Source organism: Anthonomus grandis, chromosome 13, assembly GCF_022605725.1.
Source record: "Anthonomus grandis grandis chromosome 13, icAntGran1.3, whole genome shotgun sequence".
Taxonomy (NCBI): Eukaryota; Metazoa; Arthropoda; class Insecta; order Coleoptera; family Curculionidae; genus Anthonomus; species Anthonomus grandis.
In genome coordinates, this window is record NC_065558.1 from 16,621,409 (window position 1) to 16,643,512 (window position 22,104).

The 22,104-nt window shown below is 32.3% G+C and overlaps 2 protein-coding genes across 3 annotated transcripts in view; both read left to right on the forward strand.

The window, feature by feature from the left end:
- Window positions 1-9,857, forward strand: part of LOC126744291 (uncharacterized) — a 54,166-nt gene extending 44,309 nt beyond the window's left edge. Inside the window, exons 3-7 of one of the 2 annotated variants that reach the window (XM_050451671.1) lie at window positions 3,638-3,752; window positions 3,805-3,967; window positions 4,022-4,160; window positions 8,976-9,118; window positions 9,175-9,857. In XM_050451671.1, the coding sequence (XP_050307628.1) occupies window positions 3,638-3,752; window positions 3,805-3,967; window positions 4,022-4,160; window positions 8,976-9,118; window positions 9,175-9,330 (716 nt within the window). In that variant the 3' untranslated portion in view covers window positions 9,331-9,857. The remainder of the gene's footprint in view (window positions 1-3,637; window positions 3,753-3,804; window positions 3,968-4,021; window positions 4,161-8,975; window positions 9,119-9,174) is intronic. The other variant, XM_050451672.1, reaches the window with a different exon arrangement.
- Window positions 9,858-13,930: 4,073 nt separating this feature from the next.
- The window catches only part of LOC126743649 (importin-5), a 31,733-nt gene continuing 23,559 nt past the window's right edge, over window positions 13,931-22,104 (forward strand). Inside the window, exons 1-2 of the mRNA XM_050450837.1 lie at window positions 13,931-14,085; window positions 14,394-14,705. Of these exons, the coding sequence (XP_050306794.1) occupies window positions 14,005-14,085; window positions 14,394-14,705 (393 nt within the window). The 5' untranslated portion in view covers window positions 13,931-14,004. The remainder of the gene's footprint in view (window positions 14,086-14,393; window positions 14,706-22,104) is intronic.

A 22,104-nucleotide genomic window follows, 5' to 3' on the forward strand; every position in this document is an offset into this window, starting at 1 on the left:
GAGCTCAGATTGGGTGGAAATAGTGTACAGAATTTACAGAAGGCTCCTTTTTGTTGGCGGGAGTATGCTAACCATGGTGAGTACATTTCCAACCAGGAATGATTGAATTTTTTTTTCAGATACTGGGCGTCTTTGGCAAAGTCGTACGTTTTCCGTAGTATCCGTAGGTACTTGGTTCAAAGTGAGCGTAATCGTTTCAATTCGCTTTTCACTTGCGAGCGCTTCGAGCCCCCGAAATGTAAATATGTATAGGTATAGTAAAGCCTTATCTTAGATTGAAGTTACGTAATAGCCTAATTATTAAGTGAAATTAGAAATTAATAAGTGATAAGTTACGAAATATACGTTTTTAAAAGTAAAGTTTCAATTAGACGGATGACTGGTTTAGCGTTAACCTCTAGGCCTCTAGGGGGGAGGGCAGCTGTCCCCTCTCTGGCGACGCCCTTGAATTGTATCCAAATATTTTATAAAAATTGTTGAACATTGTGTCGATTTCCTCTTACACAAATTTCTCATAATCTCGTAATGCTTTTTATCCCATTTAAAAGTATAATGGGACGCGCATGCAAATTCTGTAAAGCTGTTACTGTACTATAGTTGTTCAGCATTGGTTCTCGGAATTGGTAGCCTCACAAAAAAAATCCACAATAAAAAGATCGGGAGATCTTGCTGGCCACTTTATGGGACCATTGGTTCCTATCAATTTGTGTGGAAACGAATCCTCTAGGAAGGGACGAATAATTTTCGCATTATGTCCTGGTGCACCATCTTGTTGAAAATTATATTAAGGAACATTTTAAAAAGCTCGGGAGTTATTCCCGTATGTAGTATGTTTAAATAGCGATCTGCTGTTATTACCCCTTCAAATATTTTGAAAACACATCTATTGGTTGCACATCTAAGCCCGACCCTTCCTTGCTGTTGACATTCGAGAGTAATTTGAGGATTTTCTTGGTGCTATGTCTGCTATCATGCCTATGTCTAAGTATGCAAGTGTCCAAATTTGGACACCCTGTACGGTATTTTTGTCATCAGACAAAGGGGACCTTAACTAACCTTATGCTGGTGATTATTTAATTTATGAAAATCTTCTTCAAACAAAAATGACATTCAAGTGGTAATGATCATAGTGATACAAATATGGACTACGAAAACAAATATCTACGAAAATGAAATTTTTTGTTTTATTTTATTTCTACAAAAATCAAATATATAATCATCTTTGTCAGTACCTGCACAGTCGACATGGCACCAAATTAAAGATTCGATCCAGAGTACACCTCTATGGTCTTCAGAAAATTTTATTTCGCAATAAATCAGCTTCTAAACAAATATATTTGTTAAGCGGAAAAATTCCAGTAGTGCGGCATCCATTGACAGCAATTGCACCCATTTCAGTTTTGAGGTAGGCGTTTCCAAAAAGTTCACCAATATCATATCACTAACAGACGGTGATTGTGACGAATCTTATGATGAGCCTCTAGGGTCGCAGGTTACTTTGTTGTTTTCAAATTTTGTCAAGGGGAATTTATCCATATTGGCACTATGATATATAATAATTTCATTTCTAGTTATTCTTTTCATCCAATAGCAACTTTTGAGTTCCTTCTTAAAGAAAAACTGTTTGAATTTTTAATAGCCTATTGCAAAAAAAAATTATTTGTACATTTTGGCAGTTTACGGATCTCCTTTAAAAGTTGTTATCTTTTTTTGGAAAAAAGTAGAATCTTTAATGTCACATGTGTCAGTCAATGCTAATATTGTTGTTTCTGGTGATTTTAACATAAATTTTCTGAATCAGTACAGTAATCACACTAGGTCATTGTGCAATCTTTTGCGGTTCTTAATTTGAGTATGCATGTTGATCAACCAACACGCATTACAGGTCATTCATCATCTCTACTCAATTATGGTTTCTCAAATTTGGGCAGTGGTATTATTATTTGCACTTCATTCGACCATGGAGCTGTCTCACTTTATATTTCAATAATTAAAGCTCAAGGTTAAACAAAAAAACCAAACGTGGCACACTTTATACTAGGAGTAATTTTGCAAAGTTTGGGTCTCGTTTCCAAAGAACCTGGAAATAGAGCTTTGGATGCAGATAATAAAATAAAAAAATTTCACTTTCTTGATTAAATTCAATGAAGCCTTTCCAATTGTTAATAAAAATGGTAAATGCAAATCGATTTTGTTTTAATAAGTCGAAAGTTTCAAACGTTCAATGAATTTTGTCTCTATCAATAAAAAGCCGATTACCCATCCTTAGCTAAAATACTACATTTATACAAACTGTATCAAATAATTTTTTTATTGTTAAAGAACACCGTGGAAAACTGGAGATCCGAGATACAACTAACTGCTAACACTATGCAACCTTTAAAATCCACATCATCAAGTGCATTTCCCGAACACTTGAACAAAACAAGAATTGAATACATACTAAAAGACAGTCAAAGATAATACATTATTTTGCAGCAGCTGTATATAGACGATCTGAAACTCTATGAGTCATCACAAGAAAAATCCAAAGAACTTTTAATTACTGTAGAAAAGTTCTCTAAAGATATCTGTATGAGCTTTGAGCTTGATATAGGTGTAAAATCATATACATCAAGAAGTGAAAGGTCCAGACAGGAAACGTGCAATTTGAAGATGGAAATTTGATAGAGTCCTTAGATCCAATATATTGTAGCATTTTTACCGTTCGCCAATGCGTTAATTAAAATACTCGATGCACAAAAATAATCAACTGATTTATTTACACACTTACACTACTAAACACGATCACATACGCCTACTAAAAATATTTACTTATAGCGTATTTATTTAGTAATATTTAAGTCCGATTTAAATACCGCGCCAATTTGACCGAACTGTCAACGGGCCTCCCAGCGGCACCGCGGCTCCTTATATACTCGGCAAACCACTGTTCAGAAGATTTGCTAACCTTCTAAAGATGGCGTGCGGTGTGCCCCCTTCTGTCATTCTGGAATGACGAACAATATTTGGAATTGACGGCGTTGCCAATATCGTTACAATATCTATAACAAGCAAGAACAATAGACCAAAAAAGATCAAGAAAAAAACCTCTCAAAAATTACATGAATATAGTAAACAGCAATTAAATGTAATTGCAAAATTACCAAATTTTCGGTTCAGGTAAAACCAAACGGGCACCAGTAAAATGAAACAAATATGCGTCGAACGAATAATTGAAAACGGGCGAACAATTTTTAATGTGGAAACATGAAAAAATATATCTAATCTATCCTTAAACCAAATCAACAATAATACACAAACTATATAAAACATATATAGTAGATAGATAACTATTGCATAGATTGCATATATTGAATTGATTGAATACCTTGCATATATAAGTATTGCATTTCAATCCTATAATGGTATAAAACTAGTAATGATTAAAAATTAAATAAACGAAAAGCTCAATCTCCGGTCTCGAAATAAATATTAGATGCAACCAGGTGGGCGGCGAAAGCCTTCGCAACGTCAATTTCCGGAGATTGAGTGCAATCTATTTTCGTAGGGGCGTACGTTGCCAATTTATTTCCGAACTTTCCATACTAATACTGGAATTAATGAAAAATATTAAATTGATTTTCGGTATTTATAGGTCTTAGGAAGGTAGATCCCAACATGTCGAATACGTCTACTCAAGTACCATCGGTGCACCAGCCTGCCGCCGCGTACCCGGTGAGCCAAGCAGCCGTATTTGCTGAACAAAAGAGGTAGTTTTCTATAAAATTATGACATATTGCAAACTGTAGAGCAATGTTCTAGTAGATGTGGTTGGGGCTACAGTAACAGACTGATAGCGGGTGGCGGACCTCTACAGCCCAATCCTTGGTATACCAGTAGAGTGATTGGCGGACCACAATGCACACAATGTCCTGGAATATGTCCTGTGCCGAGGAGCAGCAGTACCCCAGGAAATCACCATCAGGTATAAAGTTTCGAAAAGAAATCTTTAAAAGTTTGACATTAATTGATTTTATAGGCTCAACCAAGTTCTTCTAGAAGACAAAGACCTGTAAGCCAACCGATACCTTCAAATATTAATATTCATGAGGACATGGCATCAAGGCACCATCTACCAGAAATATCGGAATTTAGTCCTCAATATGCTTCTAGCAGTAGTAAGTATCCGATGCGACTTATAAGGGGCACAGGTACGCAGACCTAAAGCATCTCCTGTAAAAAAGATTTAAAGTTGTTTTACAATTCTAATTCTAGAGTATATTGTGTTACTACTCTGATCAAGAACAAGTAGTGGCCAGTTACATGTCTCATATTGGCCAAGTAGCGGCTTATAGTTTATTTAATATATTTTTTAAATCACGAGGAATTTTTAAAATTTTGTTACAAGTTATCCAACTCGCAAATTTTCCAAAAAAATCATAAAAAAATGGGCTGTCAACCCGAATTGCTTAATTCTTTCCTATCCGCTCTGATCAGATATTACCATACATACTAATAATTTCAAGCTTTCAAAGTAATTGTTTACTTTATTCCAGGCACTTTATTTCATTTTTATACGAGCGGGTTAAAAGATTTATTTGACTAAAAAAATGCTTTTGGAATAAATTTTTTGTCTCCCTTAGCAGTTAATGTCGTTTTCACTTTCCAGAAAATTTCACATTTTATGTTTGTATAGATTACTGATTTAAAATAGGTTTTCCAAAGTTTTCATTATTCCAGGCATTTCATGTAGCTTTTTGTTTTCCACGCAGTTATATTATAGTTTATGATTTCCATCAGGCAATTTTTCGTTTGTTTTTCAAGCTTCTCTTTCAGTGATTTCAAATGTTTTGTTATTGTTCATACATTTAATATAGTTTTTGTGACATCCAGAGATTTGAAATAATTTGCACGTCTTCCAGATTTTTACAATCAGAAATTTTTTACAATCTTTTCGTATTTCTCTAAATTCTTTGAAACAATTTTTTATATTTTTTTAGGATTTCGGAGTAATTTTTTATACCTTTCAGGTATTAACATAATTTTTTATGTTAAAATCCGGTTTTGAACTAGCTTTTTTAAGTCTTCCGGTTGTATAAAATAATTGTTAATGTTTTTCAGGCATTCTGAAAATTTTCTTTCAGAAATAGGAAATAAGTTTTCATGTCTGCTAAGCATCAGAAATGATTTTTTTGTTTGTTTTTATTTTAGCAATTACACTTTTTTCATGCTTCCCTGGGATTTGAAATAAGGTCTTCCAGGTTCTTCACATTTTCTTAGTCTTTCAGACATTTGACGTCATTTGTTACGTCTTGCAGTTATTTAAAATAAGTTTTTAGGCAACGTTAAAAAAAAAATATTCCAGGAATTTATATTTTTATGTTTTCCAGACTTTTTATATTTTCAAAATCAAATCAGAAGTTTTTTATTTGCCCAAGAAGAAAAAATACATTACATAGTTAAAAAGATAATACCATGAGAAAGACGAATAAGGAACATTCGACAATTATAATGAGCCTATACACCAAATTATCACAAAGATAAATCGGAGCAAATAACCCTATAGCTTTAAAACCTAAAACGATGTATAAAAGACGATTTCAGCTTATTCCCACTTAAGATGTATTGACTTGTGTCCATTAAAAGATAATACTGTAGATTGAGTAGAAGTCTGGGGCGATGAGGAAAGATGCAGCAGACGTTGTTGATAAAAGGTGCAAAAATTAAATTTGATATGGTGCTATTAGGAAGGTGTGTAGATAGGATTACCAAAACAAAACTTTCCTATCCAGGACACGCCATAACGAAAACCTGGACCAAATTTTCTTTTTTTTGCATTTTTTTTTGGCATTTTCTCGCTGAGAATATTTTTGTCTTAAAAAACTTTGGTTTTTACTAATAAAGAGAAAACACCTTTTTTTAAGTTTTTATTTATTCAAACTTAAAAAACTTGATTAATCAATCAAAAGATACTTCTCATTGCTTTATATTTTATTTAAAAATAATGAATTTCTGGCAAAAGCACAAAATCATGAAACTCTAAACAGGCCATATATTTCAAATAGTCATAATTATTCCTTGCACACTTATTTCTATTGCACGTCTACTTCTTTGGTCCAATAATCTTTCCACATTGGCATTATGAGATGGCATTGCAAAAAGAAACTCAACTGCTTTTAATAATTGTCAAAACATTTCCGCAGATATATTTTCATTAAAATATTTTGCCATTTTTTGTTAGTAGGCCAATTGCGGTCATTAGAGTCACGGTTTCCTGTTTATATTTTTTTAAGTTACAAAATTCATCAAAACATTTGACGTCTATTTCGATTCCTTTTAATATTAAATATCATAATGAGGGCATAAATCAAATCAAAGTCAAGACTTTTATTATCAAAAAAAATAGATACGAAATGTATGGATTTCATCACAGTTTTATATGTTATAATCTGGGCCTAAAAAATATTGCTTATTACCTAGATAACTAAAATTTAAAAATATGCACCTATACTATATATTACAAAAAAAGTTAAAATAGTCAAAAGTATACTCAAACGTCAAACATATTGTCCCTGTCCCAATCAAAACTAGTAATATCATTTAAGTTCGTCCATTTAAAACATTGGTATTTTTCAAATGGTCTCCAGCCACTTTTTTAGATACTGAATTGAATTATAATATAAATCAAATTACTCGCGTTCTAAACCATTTTCAATGCACGTATTTATAATTTCTCGAACTTTTAAAGGTATGAATTTATTACCTGCTCGTTCTTCTAAAGTAAAAAAAGTTTCTAACATTGCCGTTCTTGCCACCACAGAATTATTTTGACATTCAATTTTTTTTAATTTGTATGTGAGGCGGTACCGGTTTGCTGTATATAAACTTTTTACGACAAGAAATATGCCTTGAGAGCAAGCATGCATCCCTACATTATGCCATTAATAATTTGGGCACTTTCGGAATGAGTATAATACAAGAAGCAGTCGTAATGAGTTGAAAAAAATTGAGTTGAAAAGCCGCTCATCGACGACAGATGTTGCCATTATTTTGTTCATTAAAGTTCCCCATAAATTCGATAAAAATTAGACATGATTTTTTGAGAAAACGCGTCAATTTTTATTTTAAGTTGCGCATTATTTCACATAAATTTTTGTATATAGGGTGGAACAAAAAAAAAGATATGACGTCATCGGTCATTTTTTTTAAATGAAATGCTATATTTTTTATTGCATTTATGAAATATTGGTGAAATTCCAAGCAAGTTTTGTATAACGCACCTTATCTCAAAACTCAACTGTTTCCGAAATATTTACATTTAAATAACAAGAAAACAAATAAGTACGTCTTTTTACAAATTAAGGTAAAATCGAGGATAAAAATAATGTTATAAACACTGCCAATTGTTTCTATTTCCATAGTTGCACTTGTAAAGAATCTCCATTTTCGAATGTCACTGTTAGTTCGAAAATTAATAGTTTTTATCAAAATAAATTATGGCTAATTTAACGGAAACCCAACGAATTGAAATTTTGATGATGCTAGGGTACGGGCATCGAGTGCGCACGCAAAAAAAGTAAGTGAACTGTTTAATGCCAAATACCCAAACCATCCTATTTCTCAGTCAACAGTTAGTAGAATAGAGCACAAATTCATAACTTCAGGTTATGTTAGGGATTTGCCAAGATCAAGTCGTCCAAAAATTTCTGAAGAAACAAAATTAAACGTTCTGCTTTCCGTCGAGGAAATTCCAAACAATGCAACTTCACAAATTTCAGTTGATAATAATATAGCCGGAAGTTCAGTAAGACGCATCTTAAAAGCAAATGAATACCCCCTTATAAAATTAGACTAATACACGAATTAAATGAGGACGATCCTGATCGAAGAAACCAATTTTGTGAGCAAATGATGAACATTTGCAATAATAACCGTCAGTTTGTGTTACGAGTTTTGTTTTCGGATGAACTTTTTGTTTAAACGGTGTCGTAAATCGGCAAAATTGTCGGTACTGGTCAGTGTCAAATCCACACTGGGCAACTGAGGCTCATATACAGTACCGTAAATCTATTAATGTTTGGGCTGGTATCGTCAAAAATAAAGTAATAGGGCCATACTTTTTCGAAGAAAACTTAACAGGACAACGCTATTTGAATTTTCTTCAAGAAGATCTTATCCTTGCTTTGGTTGCCCTATACCCAGACGAACAAGACCCTGCTGTCCCGACAGATAATTTGTGGTTTCAGCAAGACGGCGCACCGCCACATTTCTTTCGAGATGTCCGTAATTACTTGGATACAGTGTTCCCAGAAAGATGGATAGGACGAAGAGGGCCAATAGAGTGGCCGGCCAGGTCACCAGACCTAAATCTTTGCGACTATTTTCTATGGGGGTACCTGAAAAGTCAAGTTTTTATTGAGAAGCCAAACAACGTAGAAGATTTGAAAAATAGAATTAGATATGAAATTAGACGTATATCACCCGAAATAATTAATAGTGTTTTACATAAGTTTGTAAACCGTCCTGCTTTCTGCCAAGAATACTTGATACATTAATAAGAGTTTTCACAGTTTATAATATTTTATCCTCCATTTTACCTTCATTTGTAATTAGACGTAGGTACTTATTTGTTCTCTTGGTATTTAAATGTAAATATTTCGAAAACAGTTGAGTTTTGAGATAAGGTGTGTTATACAAAACTTGCTTGGAATTTCGCTTATATTTCATAAATGCAATAAAAAATATAGCATTCCATTTAAAAAAAATGACCTATGACGTCATATCTTTTTTTTTTTCGTTCCACCCTGTATACAAAAATTTATGTGAAATAATGCGCAACTTAAAATGAAAATCGACGGGTCCGAGCGTTTTCGCAAAAAATCATGTCTCCAATTTTTATCGAATATATGCGGTACTTTAGGCGGTCACTGTATATCAAAAATATATAGACTTTAGTATCACGTGCACCGCTTACTTTCATTCTTTTGTTATAGTTCTTGACGAGGTAGGAAGTAAAGATTCAGAAATCCCCGATTCCGAAGAGCCTACCTTAAAAACCAGAAGTTTACCGGCATGGGTGCGCTCCAAGCCACGCCCCTTATCCACGGAGGATGACCTTAATGACCTTTACGCTAAAGTAAGAATTTTTTTTTATTATTATAGTGTCAATAAACTTTTTTTTAAATTTTCTAGGTAAATTTCAGCAAAAAACGAAAGAATCGAATGCGAAACGACGAAGCCGCCATAATAGCCCTAAGCAAGTCGAGGAGTCAGTTTTTGCACAAAGACACCGACTCGTTAGTGGATAATGAAGCGGTTATAGTTTATGATGAAAGAACTGCCCTCTAACGTGTAATTTTTGTAAATGTAGAAAATAAAAGTCTCAATTTTTAAATTTATTTATAAGAAACATGAGTTCGGTCCTGAACAGTTTTTATACAGGGCTGTATTTAGACCACAATTACCATATCTTACGTTTTGGAACTGTATAAGACTTAAAATGATTGACAAATAAGAATTTTTGTAGTATTGTATTATAGTGTTGCTTATAGATTCTAATTTTCTGTGATATTTTTTAGAGTTTTATGGTAAATTAACTATATATTTTAGTTTTTTGGATAAAATGACCCCTATTAAAAAACCATGTATGCCTATAGGTATCAGAATTATGCTATACCATTAGAAAAAGACAGTGTATTGTAATTTAAATACACACATATCTTAACATTATTTATAAGATGCAGAAATATTATACTTATGGAAATTGATTAACACTACACACGCACACTTGCAACTCCGAGATGGAACGCTTTTTAACTGAATTTGGGTGTTTTTTATTGTAAAATAAACTTAATAAATAGTGTTACTTGAGATAATTTTTTATTACGGTATAATGTGATGGGAGCAGGATGGATTTATACCAGTGATGATGTGTAATTCAAATTCACATATTACTAGCATTCAAAAAGTTGCACAAGTACATTTGGTGTCCTTAGGCGTTGCAAATTACCTACATCCCCCTTTCCGCAAAAGTGTGAATGATGATTATAAAATTTATCAAATTAATAATAAAGTATTAAAATTTTTTTTTAAATAATTTGACTCAAATTTGAGGTGCTTGCTTTTTGACTTTTTAATCCTAGACATTTTCTTATATACGAGAGAAAATTTAAACCTACAGATATGGCGACAATGTCATAGAATGTAAATAGCGTAGTGTATAAAGTATAATAAATTTCCAAGTAATTTAATTATTTTAATTTCATTTATTTGTTTATTTCCAACAGGCAATTTTTTTAATATTAGAAAATTGTTTACAAAATGGTTACATGTTAACTGAAACAATTAAACAGTCATTAAACTAAACTTAACTGAAAAAATCAAAACTAAAGATCGATTATAGCAGCAACAATCCCACTTATTGGAGAAACATTTATGTCGCACAAATGAGAAACTTTTTTAAATATATCGTACACACAAATACAATCCTAAAAAACTTTATATTTTATCGACCCTAAATAAGTTGTTCTTGAGTGTTCTACCAGCCGAAACGATCTGGAAAACTTTAATCTGGAATACGTCTAAAACAGGCAAGTTATCAGAAGTCAAGGAATGCTCGTTACTAATAGACATTCTAAAAGTGTTCCCAAAGAATGATACAAATGCATCAACTCTGGCTTGCAGATCCTTATAATTGATACTAATTTAGGATATTGAAATATAATCCGGATAATTGAGAATAATTCCAGTTTAGGACCTTACTAATGGTCAAATATGAAGACGTTTGCCTCTATTGTTATTCCTTCTCTAATATTATCGCCAAATGAAGCAAAATTGTTTTAACCTTTACTATCCAATAAACATTTGAATGGCGTTGAGCTAACTATCATATGCGATTCTCTAGAAAGAGACTTTTTCCTAATAGATATCCAAGCTGACGAAAGACGTGCTTTGGGAGTTAATTACATAGACTTGCGCACTTATCCATAAAAAGAGACCCGATATAGCGACGTCTCCAGATGCACTCGATATTCACGAGTGGCATCTGCCTGTCGAGTAGATCTTGCGTGTATAGCTCTAGGTTTAATGATATGGGCCAGTTCGGAAGAACATTTACGGTGATGGTATAGAACCGCAATAGCTATACCCACTACAAGATCATGCCAAATCATATTGCTTTCGGCCTCCACACAGGCAAAGTAAGCGACAGAGGCAGTATTAAACTCAATCAAATTGCACTCACCCCACTTCAAAATGGCGTTAAGGTCGGCATTAATAGTTGTTACCTGGCGGCGCTCATGGTACTGGGTGTCGGCTGAATTCATATGGTTGGGCATGTACGGTCTGTACGGTCATCAGCCAAGCTGTAAATTGTGTTAAGTCTTGTCGAGAACGTCGGTAATATCTAACAGGAACAGGGTGTCGGACAGGATACATCCATGAGGGCCACTAGCGTTAATTTGAAACCTTTGCGAGGTGTGCTTATCAAAGACAACCTGGATGGAATCGTTCTCGAGGAAGCTATCAAGCCAAGAAACGAGGGTTGGTAGCAAAACATAATACAGTTTGTTTAAGAGCTTTTCATGCCAGACTCTATCGAATGCCTTTGAAATATCCAGAGCTATTGCAAGGCATAGATAGGGACAAGGGAAGATACCATATATCTCGATAGCTTTGGTCCAAACATGACTTTTGTTTTCGAAAACTATACTGACGGTCGCTAATGATGTTGGTGGATTCCAGGTATTTAAAAATTTGCTAGTTGACAAGTTCTCCAAGTTCTCCGTTATCTTGGCGATTGCCGGGACTAACGCAGACTATCAGACAATAATTGATTGGCACTTTTTTGGGTATGGGTTGAGTCCACGCAAGTTTTCAGGCTCCAAGGAAGATATTTTTTTTTCTATGAAAGAGAAATCAGTTTCCATAGCGTTGGTGTCAGTACGACCGCACACTTTTTTAATACTATTGGCGGTATTCCATCAGGGGCGGTAGCTTTGCTAGTATTTAAGCCTTTGAGAACTTTTTCAAAATCTCTGTGACGGAAGACTCTCTGACATCGAAGAAGCCTTTCTTGGCAAAATCGGTGCCATTTGGCCTTCTGGGTCTAGAGTTGATGAGAACATCTGACCCAGCCAGTCTGCAATTTGCATTGCAATGCAACCATCTTCCATAGTCAAGGGTAGAATGTTTGACAAACAGAAACCTTGACCAACTGCTTTTGCTATAGACTAGAACGATTTTGATCCATTTAAGCATAATTGAGAAATTTGTTTTTTGCATATCGTCTGCTTGCACGCATTTCTCAATTCAACTAAGTCGACACGATTTGCGGGGCCTAAGTCTTTGCGCCATTTGCGATAAGCAGTTTTTTTGTTGTTGGCTGACTTTCTTCCTGAGTGTCATTGGAAATTTCTACTGAATAGCATATGCTTGGAGGATATGTGAAATATATTTTATTATCCAATAATAATCTATTACTACAGCTCTAAGTAATTTTTTTGCTTAAAAAGTAACAAATGCTTAAAATGTTTCAGATGGTATATATTCTACTATTATTGGTTTACTAATATTGTTGGTTTTCTTTGGTTTAATATTCTTGCTGCTATAACCTTGATGTCTGATATTACCGAATTTACAAATTCATCTGGTCAAATCAGGTGACCAAAATCAAAAGGACACAACCACTATAAAAATGGCGGCCACCAGGCAGCGGTCATTTTTGGGTATGTTGGTCATATGCATTAGCCGTCCAGGTATATTTATTATGCTGGTTTCCACCATCTGGATAGGACAAAAACAAAACACGAACTGTCCGTTTGAACAGAAAATTCGAACAGTTTTTCTTTGAAATTGTTTTAAAATTGTTGTGTCCCCAATGGACTTTTTTCATTCATTTGTTTACATCAGCAACGAACTGAAATCAATAAAAACTGTTTATGTCCTGTTTAAGTTTTATTCAGTTTACATCGAGACACTGGACACGCCATTTGTGAAAACGTGGTGGCAGCAAAAATGTTAAGACAAGATAACGAGGATTTATTTTTGCTAGGAGCTGCATATTTTATTATGAATAAAAAGAACAAATATAAACGTCGATTTTGGGTTAGACCAACTTTAAGGCAAAAAGGAGAAAACGTGACTTCTAAACTATTGCAAGATCCAAGAGAAAATGATATAAGTATATGAGGTGAACTGCGATTAAGTTTTAAGAATTTTTTAAGAATGTCAAGCGCCTCTCTTCACGGTACTGCGAATTAATGTTGGCCAACTTTCACTCAACTTCGGCTGTGGACACGTTACACATTTTTTCTAGTTCCATCAAGGCATCTTTTTTTTAATTCTGTTTCTATAGTCTACGTGTTTAGTATCCCATAAGCTTCTACAATTTTTGTAGACCTCAATTAAATTGGCGGTTTCCTCTACTGTCCACACTTTTTTAGCATTATTGTAAAAGTGCATCTATCGGTTTGTACGTGTCAATATTTTCATATAAATAAATTAAAATACTCACAATAGACATTGCGACGATTTCTCTTTACGCATTAAAATTGGACTAAACCTTTCAATCGCATCAACGAAATTAAAAACAAACTATCTCAAGACGTCTAAACCAAGCAGACAAACATTTCTAGAACAACGCGGACTCTTTGAAGTTACCGACACTGGCCGGGACACTGTTTGTGTTCGTAAAAACTCTATTCGCCGGCTAAAAAGTTCTGAAAACATCAAACATTTTCCAGAACAGTTCGCGAACTATCATAAATGGACCGAGTTTCTGTTTTATTTTGTGCTGTCCGCTTGATTGAAACCCGGGATTACAGCTTCTTTACAGTTCGTGCGTTACAGCTTTGTATAGCAATTGTGAGTCAGCCTTAAGACGTACTCTTGTGCAGCAGTGCTGCCAATACAGAATAACTACGATTTACTTTGTCATTGGACTGTCATTGGTAATATGACAGTTTGACATCTTTTGACAGCCGGTGTCAGATCAAAAATTGTTCTTTTCACGCACAAGGCGCCATGGCCGCCGATCAAGAACAGTTTTTCCAGTTATTGACGACCCTTTTGTCCACCGATAACACTATTAGGACACAGGCAGAGGTGGGTCCTAAATATCTTCATTTTTCGTAGATTAATTTAAGTATCAAAAGGACGGGAGGCAACCTTTATTTGTCCCCAAAACACACGCCCGTTTCCTAGCCTATAATAATCGCAACGTGTAGTTAGTGCAACAGCATGCATGCCTTATGTAGTTTCCCTTTTTAATTTAATACAAAGTGTATTTGCCGTATGTCGATTCCTTGCAATAGTAAACTACAACTAATTTATCATCTTCCTACCTACCCCTAACAACAACAAACCCTTATCCGAAAAAACGCGCCAAAACTTAACATAACCAATTTTCATAGGAAGCCTACTCAAACTTACCAGTAGAAAGTAAAGTGAGCCACCTCCTAAGTGCAATACTTAACAACAACTTAGCTGAAGATGCAAGACAGATATCTGCAGTGTTGTTGCGTAGGGTGTTCTCCAATGATTTTATGGAGTTTTATCCCAAATTGCCACCAGAGAGTCAGGCCCAGTTAAAGGAGCAGATTCTGGTAGCTGTTCATATGGCTCGATCCGAGCAGCTTAGACATAAAGTATGTGAAGTTGTTGCTGAAGTGGCAAGAAATCTAATTGATGATGAAGGAAACAATCAATGGCCTGAATTTTTAGAGGTAAGTAATTAAAATAATACTTTTGTTTTTTTTTTGTGGCAGTACCACAAAAACCAAGCTTAAATGGTACTGATGTGCTTTTCTACAAGTGATATTCAAATTCAATACTAAAAAATGTGAATGTATTAGTACTTTTTGTCCATAATTTTAATATTTTTTAATTTGTTCCACTTTAAATACTTTGTCCTCATGTTCCAACTGTCTCCAGCTCCTTCTTTCCTCTGAAATTTGCAATTTCAGAATTAATTTTCTATCTTTATGATCACTCTGCATAAACCGCACTTTGCTTTTCTTGCATATTAAGATGTCTTTTTTATAGATTCATTATTTAAATATTATTAATAACTAATATTATTAATAATATTAATAACTTTTGATACTCTTAATTGCAGACCTTAAATATGGTTGTGTGCATTTTTTTGTTGGTGTCTTGTTTTATAGTGTAAATTAATATTATAAAAATTACACCCATAGCACTCTTTTTTTTTAAATAAAAAAAATTATAACATTTATTGCTGTACTTATCATGACCAATAAAAATACTATTATTATTATTATCATTGAAAATAAAATGTGTAGGAAGCATGCTATCACATCTCTGACATTGATTACCTGGTGTTTTTAATATAAATTCAGTTAGGTGTATAATGCCTTATCAGACCATTTTAAATCTAACCCAAGCAAAAATAAATTCAAAAACAATCACATTATTCTTCAATAAACATCCATTAAGGATTGTTTAATTCCATAAAGGAATGCTTTGAACATAAAACTGATAACTGCTAGAGCAGTTGTGTGATGCAGGCTAGTTTAATTTTTTTTTATAACAATGCTAAAGTGTGTGACTTTTGAACTTGTAGTATTTAGGTGTCAAAACCATTAGCACTGACCATTTATAACTGTCACAAGCTTTAGTAGTGGGTAAATTTTTAAATTAATTAAGAAATTAACTTAATTTTTGAGAAAACTGTGGTATACTCTTTATATTTTATAATTTTTTACATTAAATTTAATACTTTTACCAATATTGCTATATGTAACTAATAAAGTAATATATGGATTTGAATTTGAAGATTTTATAAAATGACCTCTCCATAAAATTGATTATGAGCTCACACTGCTTGTTAGCTATGAATAATATACATATATAAATGAAAACTTTGAATCCAGGTTAATTTTAAAATGTTATAAAGTGCTTAAGGCTTAGTGGAATATAAATGTTTAAATGTTTTTTGATTATATTTTTGAATTTTATTTCTGATTACCTAGATAATAATTATTACTGCTTATCTAAAAATTTAATGTTTATATCATTAAAAGTCATACTCATTTATGTATGTACTTTATGATAAAGTTCAAATATTCAAAGAATTGCTGTTTAAACGAAGTGTTTTCCAAGAACTACTTGTTTAAATACTTTTGCTTACTGTTATAAAACAATAGCAAAGAATTTAATTTGATTAGATTAAGCTTTAAAATGGTTGAAGGAATGTTTTTTATTATTCTTTTTTATGATTAATCATAGGCAAATTTATTGCTTTCATATTATATTGAGTAGCATGGAATGTTGATTAAATGTTTGATTTTTTTCCCTTCTAGCACATACTGTAGTACACACTTATCAATATGTACATAATATGTCCCCTACCTTAGCAGCCTCAATTTAGCAGTAGGTCTGTTGCAATTAGTTATGTTAATTCAGGGAGTGGCAAAGTTGGACAATATTTATTTGTAACATATATTTTGCATCAAATGTAAATAATTAATATTTCATAAAAAATAATAAATCATTGCTTTAGAATTAGAGAGATATATGGATTTTATGGATTCCAGGTAAATTCACTTGTTTATCTGTCTTCTAAAAACAACAATTTATTATGGTTTTCTGATGAGTACAAAGACTCATTTTATGAATGGTGTTATCAGGTTAAGGTTAATTGATTTCTATTCTTTAATTTAAAAAAAATGATACATTAATATATAGCTTAAGAAAAAAATAGCATGTGAAACTTTTTGTACAATGGATGAACAATCATTTAAGATTTAAAGAAATGCAATTTAAGGTAGATATGATTAGAAAAGCCATGACAAATTTAGTTATTAGGGCAAGAAAATAAGAAGAGGCTGATGGATGCTCTTATATGCATTATTTTAAATATTACAAGCAGATTTATGACAAAACCTTGTAAAACTAGTAACTAGTTGTAAAACTTGTAAACCTTGCCTAAAGAAATTAAATATTACAAAGATAGACTGAAGCCTACTTATAACAAACAAAAGAAGGCATGGAACATTGTTAAGAAATCTAAAATACATGACTCTAAGCTAGATGCCAATACAATAAATTTATTTTACTGCTCAGTTGCCTTTCAGGTCGAGAGCATCTACCTCAACTGATCTGCTATCAGTCTTTTAACTTTATCACAGCTGAAGAAATCATGGAAATGTAATAGTTCTTCAGGTTTTTCAATAAAAGTTAAAGGCATTCAATTCACAAAAGCATTTCATTGTAAATACTATTTAATATCTACATGAATGGTATAAATGAACTAGATTTACTTGGGAAGATAGTTTCCTATGCAGATGATACCTCTGGTTTTCCATGGGGACACATGGGAAGATGTTAAATCAAAATTTCAACATGTTCTGGCCTTAATAAAAAAAAATTTTAGATAGATAAATAGCAAAAAATCAAAGTTTATTACATTTTCTATAAAGGACACTGGTAGACCCAATTTCCAAAATATAAGTCAACAATATAGAAAATTCTTTTAAACAGGTTGGTTCAATTAAATACTTGGGTGTATACAGTGGTGGCCAAAAGTATGGAAACTTCTTTAATTTGTATTTTTTTTTAAGAAACCAGGAACTATAATAAAGTTACTCATATTGTGATAAAGTATATATAATATATTACCTAACTTAACATATTAATTTGAAATTAAATGTATTGTAAAAAGAAAATGAAATAAAATTAATATTTTCTCGGCCAAAAGTTTGGAAACTAAAGAAAGTTATTTATATAAATTACATCTAAATCAAAATCTGCTAATATTTTGTGGCATATCCCTCCGAATTTATTACTTCTCTACATCTTCGTGGCATAGAATCAACAAGTCTTGCACAGTCTGCACTGGAAATGGCAGCCCACTCAGTTTGCAGTATTTCCCACAGTTGAGCCTTGTTTGAAATCAAATGGTTTCGAATCTTTCTGTCCAAATGATCCCATAAATTCTCTATGGGATTCAGATCTGGGGACTGTGAAGGCCAATCCATTAAAGCAATGCTCTGTTCATTTAACCAGTTTTTCACAAATTGGGACTTCTGTTTAGGGTCGTCTTGCTGAAACAACCATCTCAATGGCATTTCCTCCTCAGCATAAGGCAACATGTTGTTCTCCAATATGTCTTTGTATAGAAAACGGTCCATAATTTCATCATTTATAACTAGGGGACCAACACCTGATCAGGAGAAACAACCCCACACCATTACGCTTCCACCACCATGTTTTACCGTAGGCATTTGGTATTTGTGGCTTACCTTTTGGTCGCCGGACATAACGTCTCCCGTCACTCCCAAATAATTTGAACTTGCTTTCGTCACTAAACAATACAGTATTCCAATTTTGGTGAGACCAGGTAAGATGATCTTGTGCAAATTTCAAGCGATCCTTTCTATTTTTCTTTGATATTAGTGGTTTCTTTACAGCAACTCTTCCAAAAAGCCCCACTTCATTTAGCCTTCTTCTCACCGTGTGAGCAGACACAGAAATCCCCATTTCACTCATTTCTCCAGAAATATCTATAGAAGTTTTCTTTGGGTCGTTCATCAATATTCTTTTCATTAATTACCTTCATAGCCTTTTTGGACAACTTTCTTGGTCTTCCTTGCTTGTGGGGTACCGGTGTCCTCTTTCTTCAAATTTTTTAATTATTTTTGAAACTGTGCCTTTTAAAATGCTTAAATTTTTACTTATTTCAATTTGTTTATAACCCTTCTGGTATAGTTCAACTATTTTACTTTTTAAATCACTAGATAAGTATTTACACTTAGGCATGATGCCTGTCTTCACTCAAACAAAATCGTACCGTTAAACAGCTTGTAGTAAACAATTATTATGATTTTATTAAAGGTTTCCATACATTTGGCCACAGAGAAATAACTCCTCTTTCATTAAAACTAATAAACAACATTCTTTTGCTTTACCTCCATTGGAATTTCTTTATTTGCTGATAAGCTGTTTATTTATATTTTTGAGAGTTTTTGCATTGCAATATTTTCTGCATTTTTTGAAAAAGTTTCAAGTTTCCATACTTTTGGCCACCACTGTACATAGATAAAAACTTAAAACAGGATCATCATGTAATATATTTAAAAAAAAAAAACTGGAGCACTAATCCATAATTTTTATATTCTTAGAGAAATTCTTTCAAGAAAAATACTGATTTTGATATATAAGGCCTTAATTGAACCATTACTAAGATATGGAATATGGCTCTGGGGTGCAGCTTACGAAAACAGTATTGGTGCACTTAAAATTGTACAGAATTCAATCATAAAAATAATGTTTAAAAAACCCATTGTTTCTGATTGTTTTCAACTAATGAATTGTATAAAGGTAATATAAGTGATATTAAGATAATTTTTATTGCAACATGTTGTTCCTATATACATAAACATCATTCTAAACCAACCCTCATCATCAAACCAGGTGCAATTTAGATAAAAATATACTCCTACCTAAAGTAAACCGAACATTAAGTCAGCAAACAATATTTTTCTTGGGCCCCAAATTTTATAACCTATTGCCAAATGAAATTAAACAAGTAAAATTTTAAAAAAAGTTTAATGTCTTAGTTACTAATTATATTAAAATAAATAAAACAAAATTTGTGAGCTAACATATACTTTATTTAATATCAATTTTTTCCAGTTAATTTCTTGGTTTTGTACAATAGGTATAATGATCTACATAATTATAATGAATATTATCTAAAATGTGATCAAGGGCCAATTTCTAGAGCTCATTATATATGCATTATATATTATTAACTTAGTTCTATGTGATATACCTATACATTATAAATTCAGTATTATATTATGTAACTATTAGATACCTATACTAAGTAATCCAGCTTTGGTAAAATCAATTTTTATTGTATTTCTTTGTAGAGAGAATATTTTATGTATATTTAAGTTGAAGTTTTGTTTTGAATCATGTGGCACACACAGATACCTCTGTATCTAGGTGTCATTTATGTCTATTGTATTTATATACTGTGCATTACCTAATAAATTGAATTGAATTTCAATAAAAGTTCTTGTTATTGGTTAAATGCGTTAATGCCTCTTTTTTGGATTGTGACTTTTCGCCACTGTTAAAGCAAGCTATAGTAATTCTCATTTTTAAGCAAAGAGGATACTCCTGCTAGTTTCAGACCTATATCTCTACTTCCTTTCCTATCCCTTATAAAAAATCCCTTAAATAAGTCCACTACGTAGGCTCAATTTAGTTTTCAGTGTGCCAAGAATACAAGTGAATGCTGTTTTTCATTTGTTGGAGAAGCTTTACCTCAATAAGGGATTTAGTTGCAGTAGTGTTTTGCGATCTCGAACTGTGTCACATAAAATACTGCTGCAAAAATTAGAAATGTATGGCTTTAGAGGCCCGATTTTGTAATGGTTAAAGTTATTTTTGTCTGACAAATGTCAAAGGGTTTGTTTTGCTGGTTCTGAATCAGAGAAGTTAAGTGTCACAGCGCAGGGCTCTGTTCTTGGTCCACTACTATTTTTAATCTTTGTAAATGACTTCATTAAAATTATTACTGCCAAATAGTAATCTAGGTATATTAGTGGCAAAAGATGCCAGTTTTTCATTGGTAGAATCGGACTGACACTATGGGATTTGTTTTTGGGGGCGCGCATCCACAAATGCCCCAAGACATTTCTGTCTTCTTAAGTATCATGAGTCTTGCAAACCTCATTTTATTATCCAGAAAATTTAGACTCTTCCATCCTTATACTAGAGACTGACTTGATGCATAAGAAGTATTCTTTAGTTATCCAGTGGAAAAATGTAAATAATACTCGATCGTCATATAATATAAATTTACCAATCTTTACATTTTCTTTAACCAAAAACTCAATTTTTGATGAGAGTAAAAAAAATATTTAACCATTTTCCATGGACTCTTTGTAAGGCTGTTTCTTTTGATATTTAATTGATATTGATATTTATTAATTGATACATGGGATCAACTTCAATTACAAAAAAAATATAAATATTTCTGAAAAATAAATAAAAGCTAAAATACCTAACCATTAATTATAAGACTTAATTTTATTAATTTCTAACATTAATAATTAAACTTTTATAAGTAGCAATAATCTCTCAAAATGTAAACAATTGGCATTGCAAAATTAGCTTAAAGAAATAACAAGAAATTATCAATGATAATGAATAAATGCACCTTAAATTACTAAGTGTGGAGCAAAATTATTTTAAAAGACAAAATTCCACAAATTCCAAATATGATTTTGAAAATGGAGTAAGGTAATTCCTGAAACTTAATTCAATTAAAGTTTACTAGCCTCAACGTTCTTACGACAGAAAAGGTTGTTTTAAGTTATTTAGGAGAGAGGTAAGAAAGATGTTAGTTGTAAAAGGCTTCTCTGTAGAGGAATACTTCTTGGATGATGTTCAAGTTTAATTTTTCATTTTGGCTTATGGATAACTCAGGTATTATACCAATTTAATTTATATATTTGTAATATTTTAATGTCTATAAATATAAATCTAATTTGTTCATCTGAATAATGTGTGTAAATTTTATATATTAAAATATTAAAGGGTAGTATTATTTTACATCAACTTTGTTGTTTAAACAATAAAGCATTTTTTGACTTTGTGTAAAAATATAATTAAGCAGTTTTTTGAGTTTAATTTTGCATTTTTTTGAGGTTAATGTAATTATGGCAAAATTTTTTAATTTATTTAGGTGGTCAATTCCATGTCAGTGTATTTTTTCCTTGTTATTATTGTTGTTATCATTATAATGTTTGTACATGAACTACACGTAGACAGATACTATGCAGAGAACTATATAATTAGAATTATTACTTTTTTTTTTAACAATTATTACTTATATTTATAACTAGACAGCCAATTATCATTGCAAAATTGATAGTAGATTGAAGTTTGCAAATAAAACCATGACGATAACCTTCGGAGGGTAAAAACTAATAAAAGTGCAAATTTTCACTCGCTTCTGCATTGTGGTTCTTAAGCTATAAGCAAACATAGCCACAGACATTTACATTTATATAATAGATAGATAGCCTTATTTGTTTTCTTTATAAATAAGTCTTGAATATCTAAAAAATTAAAACATATTCTGAC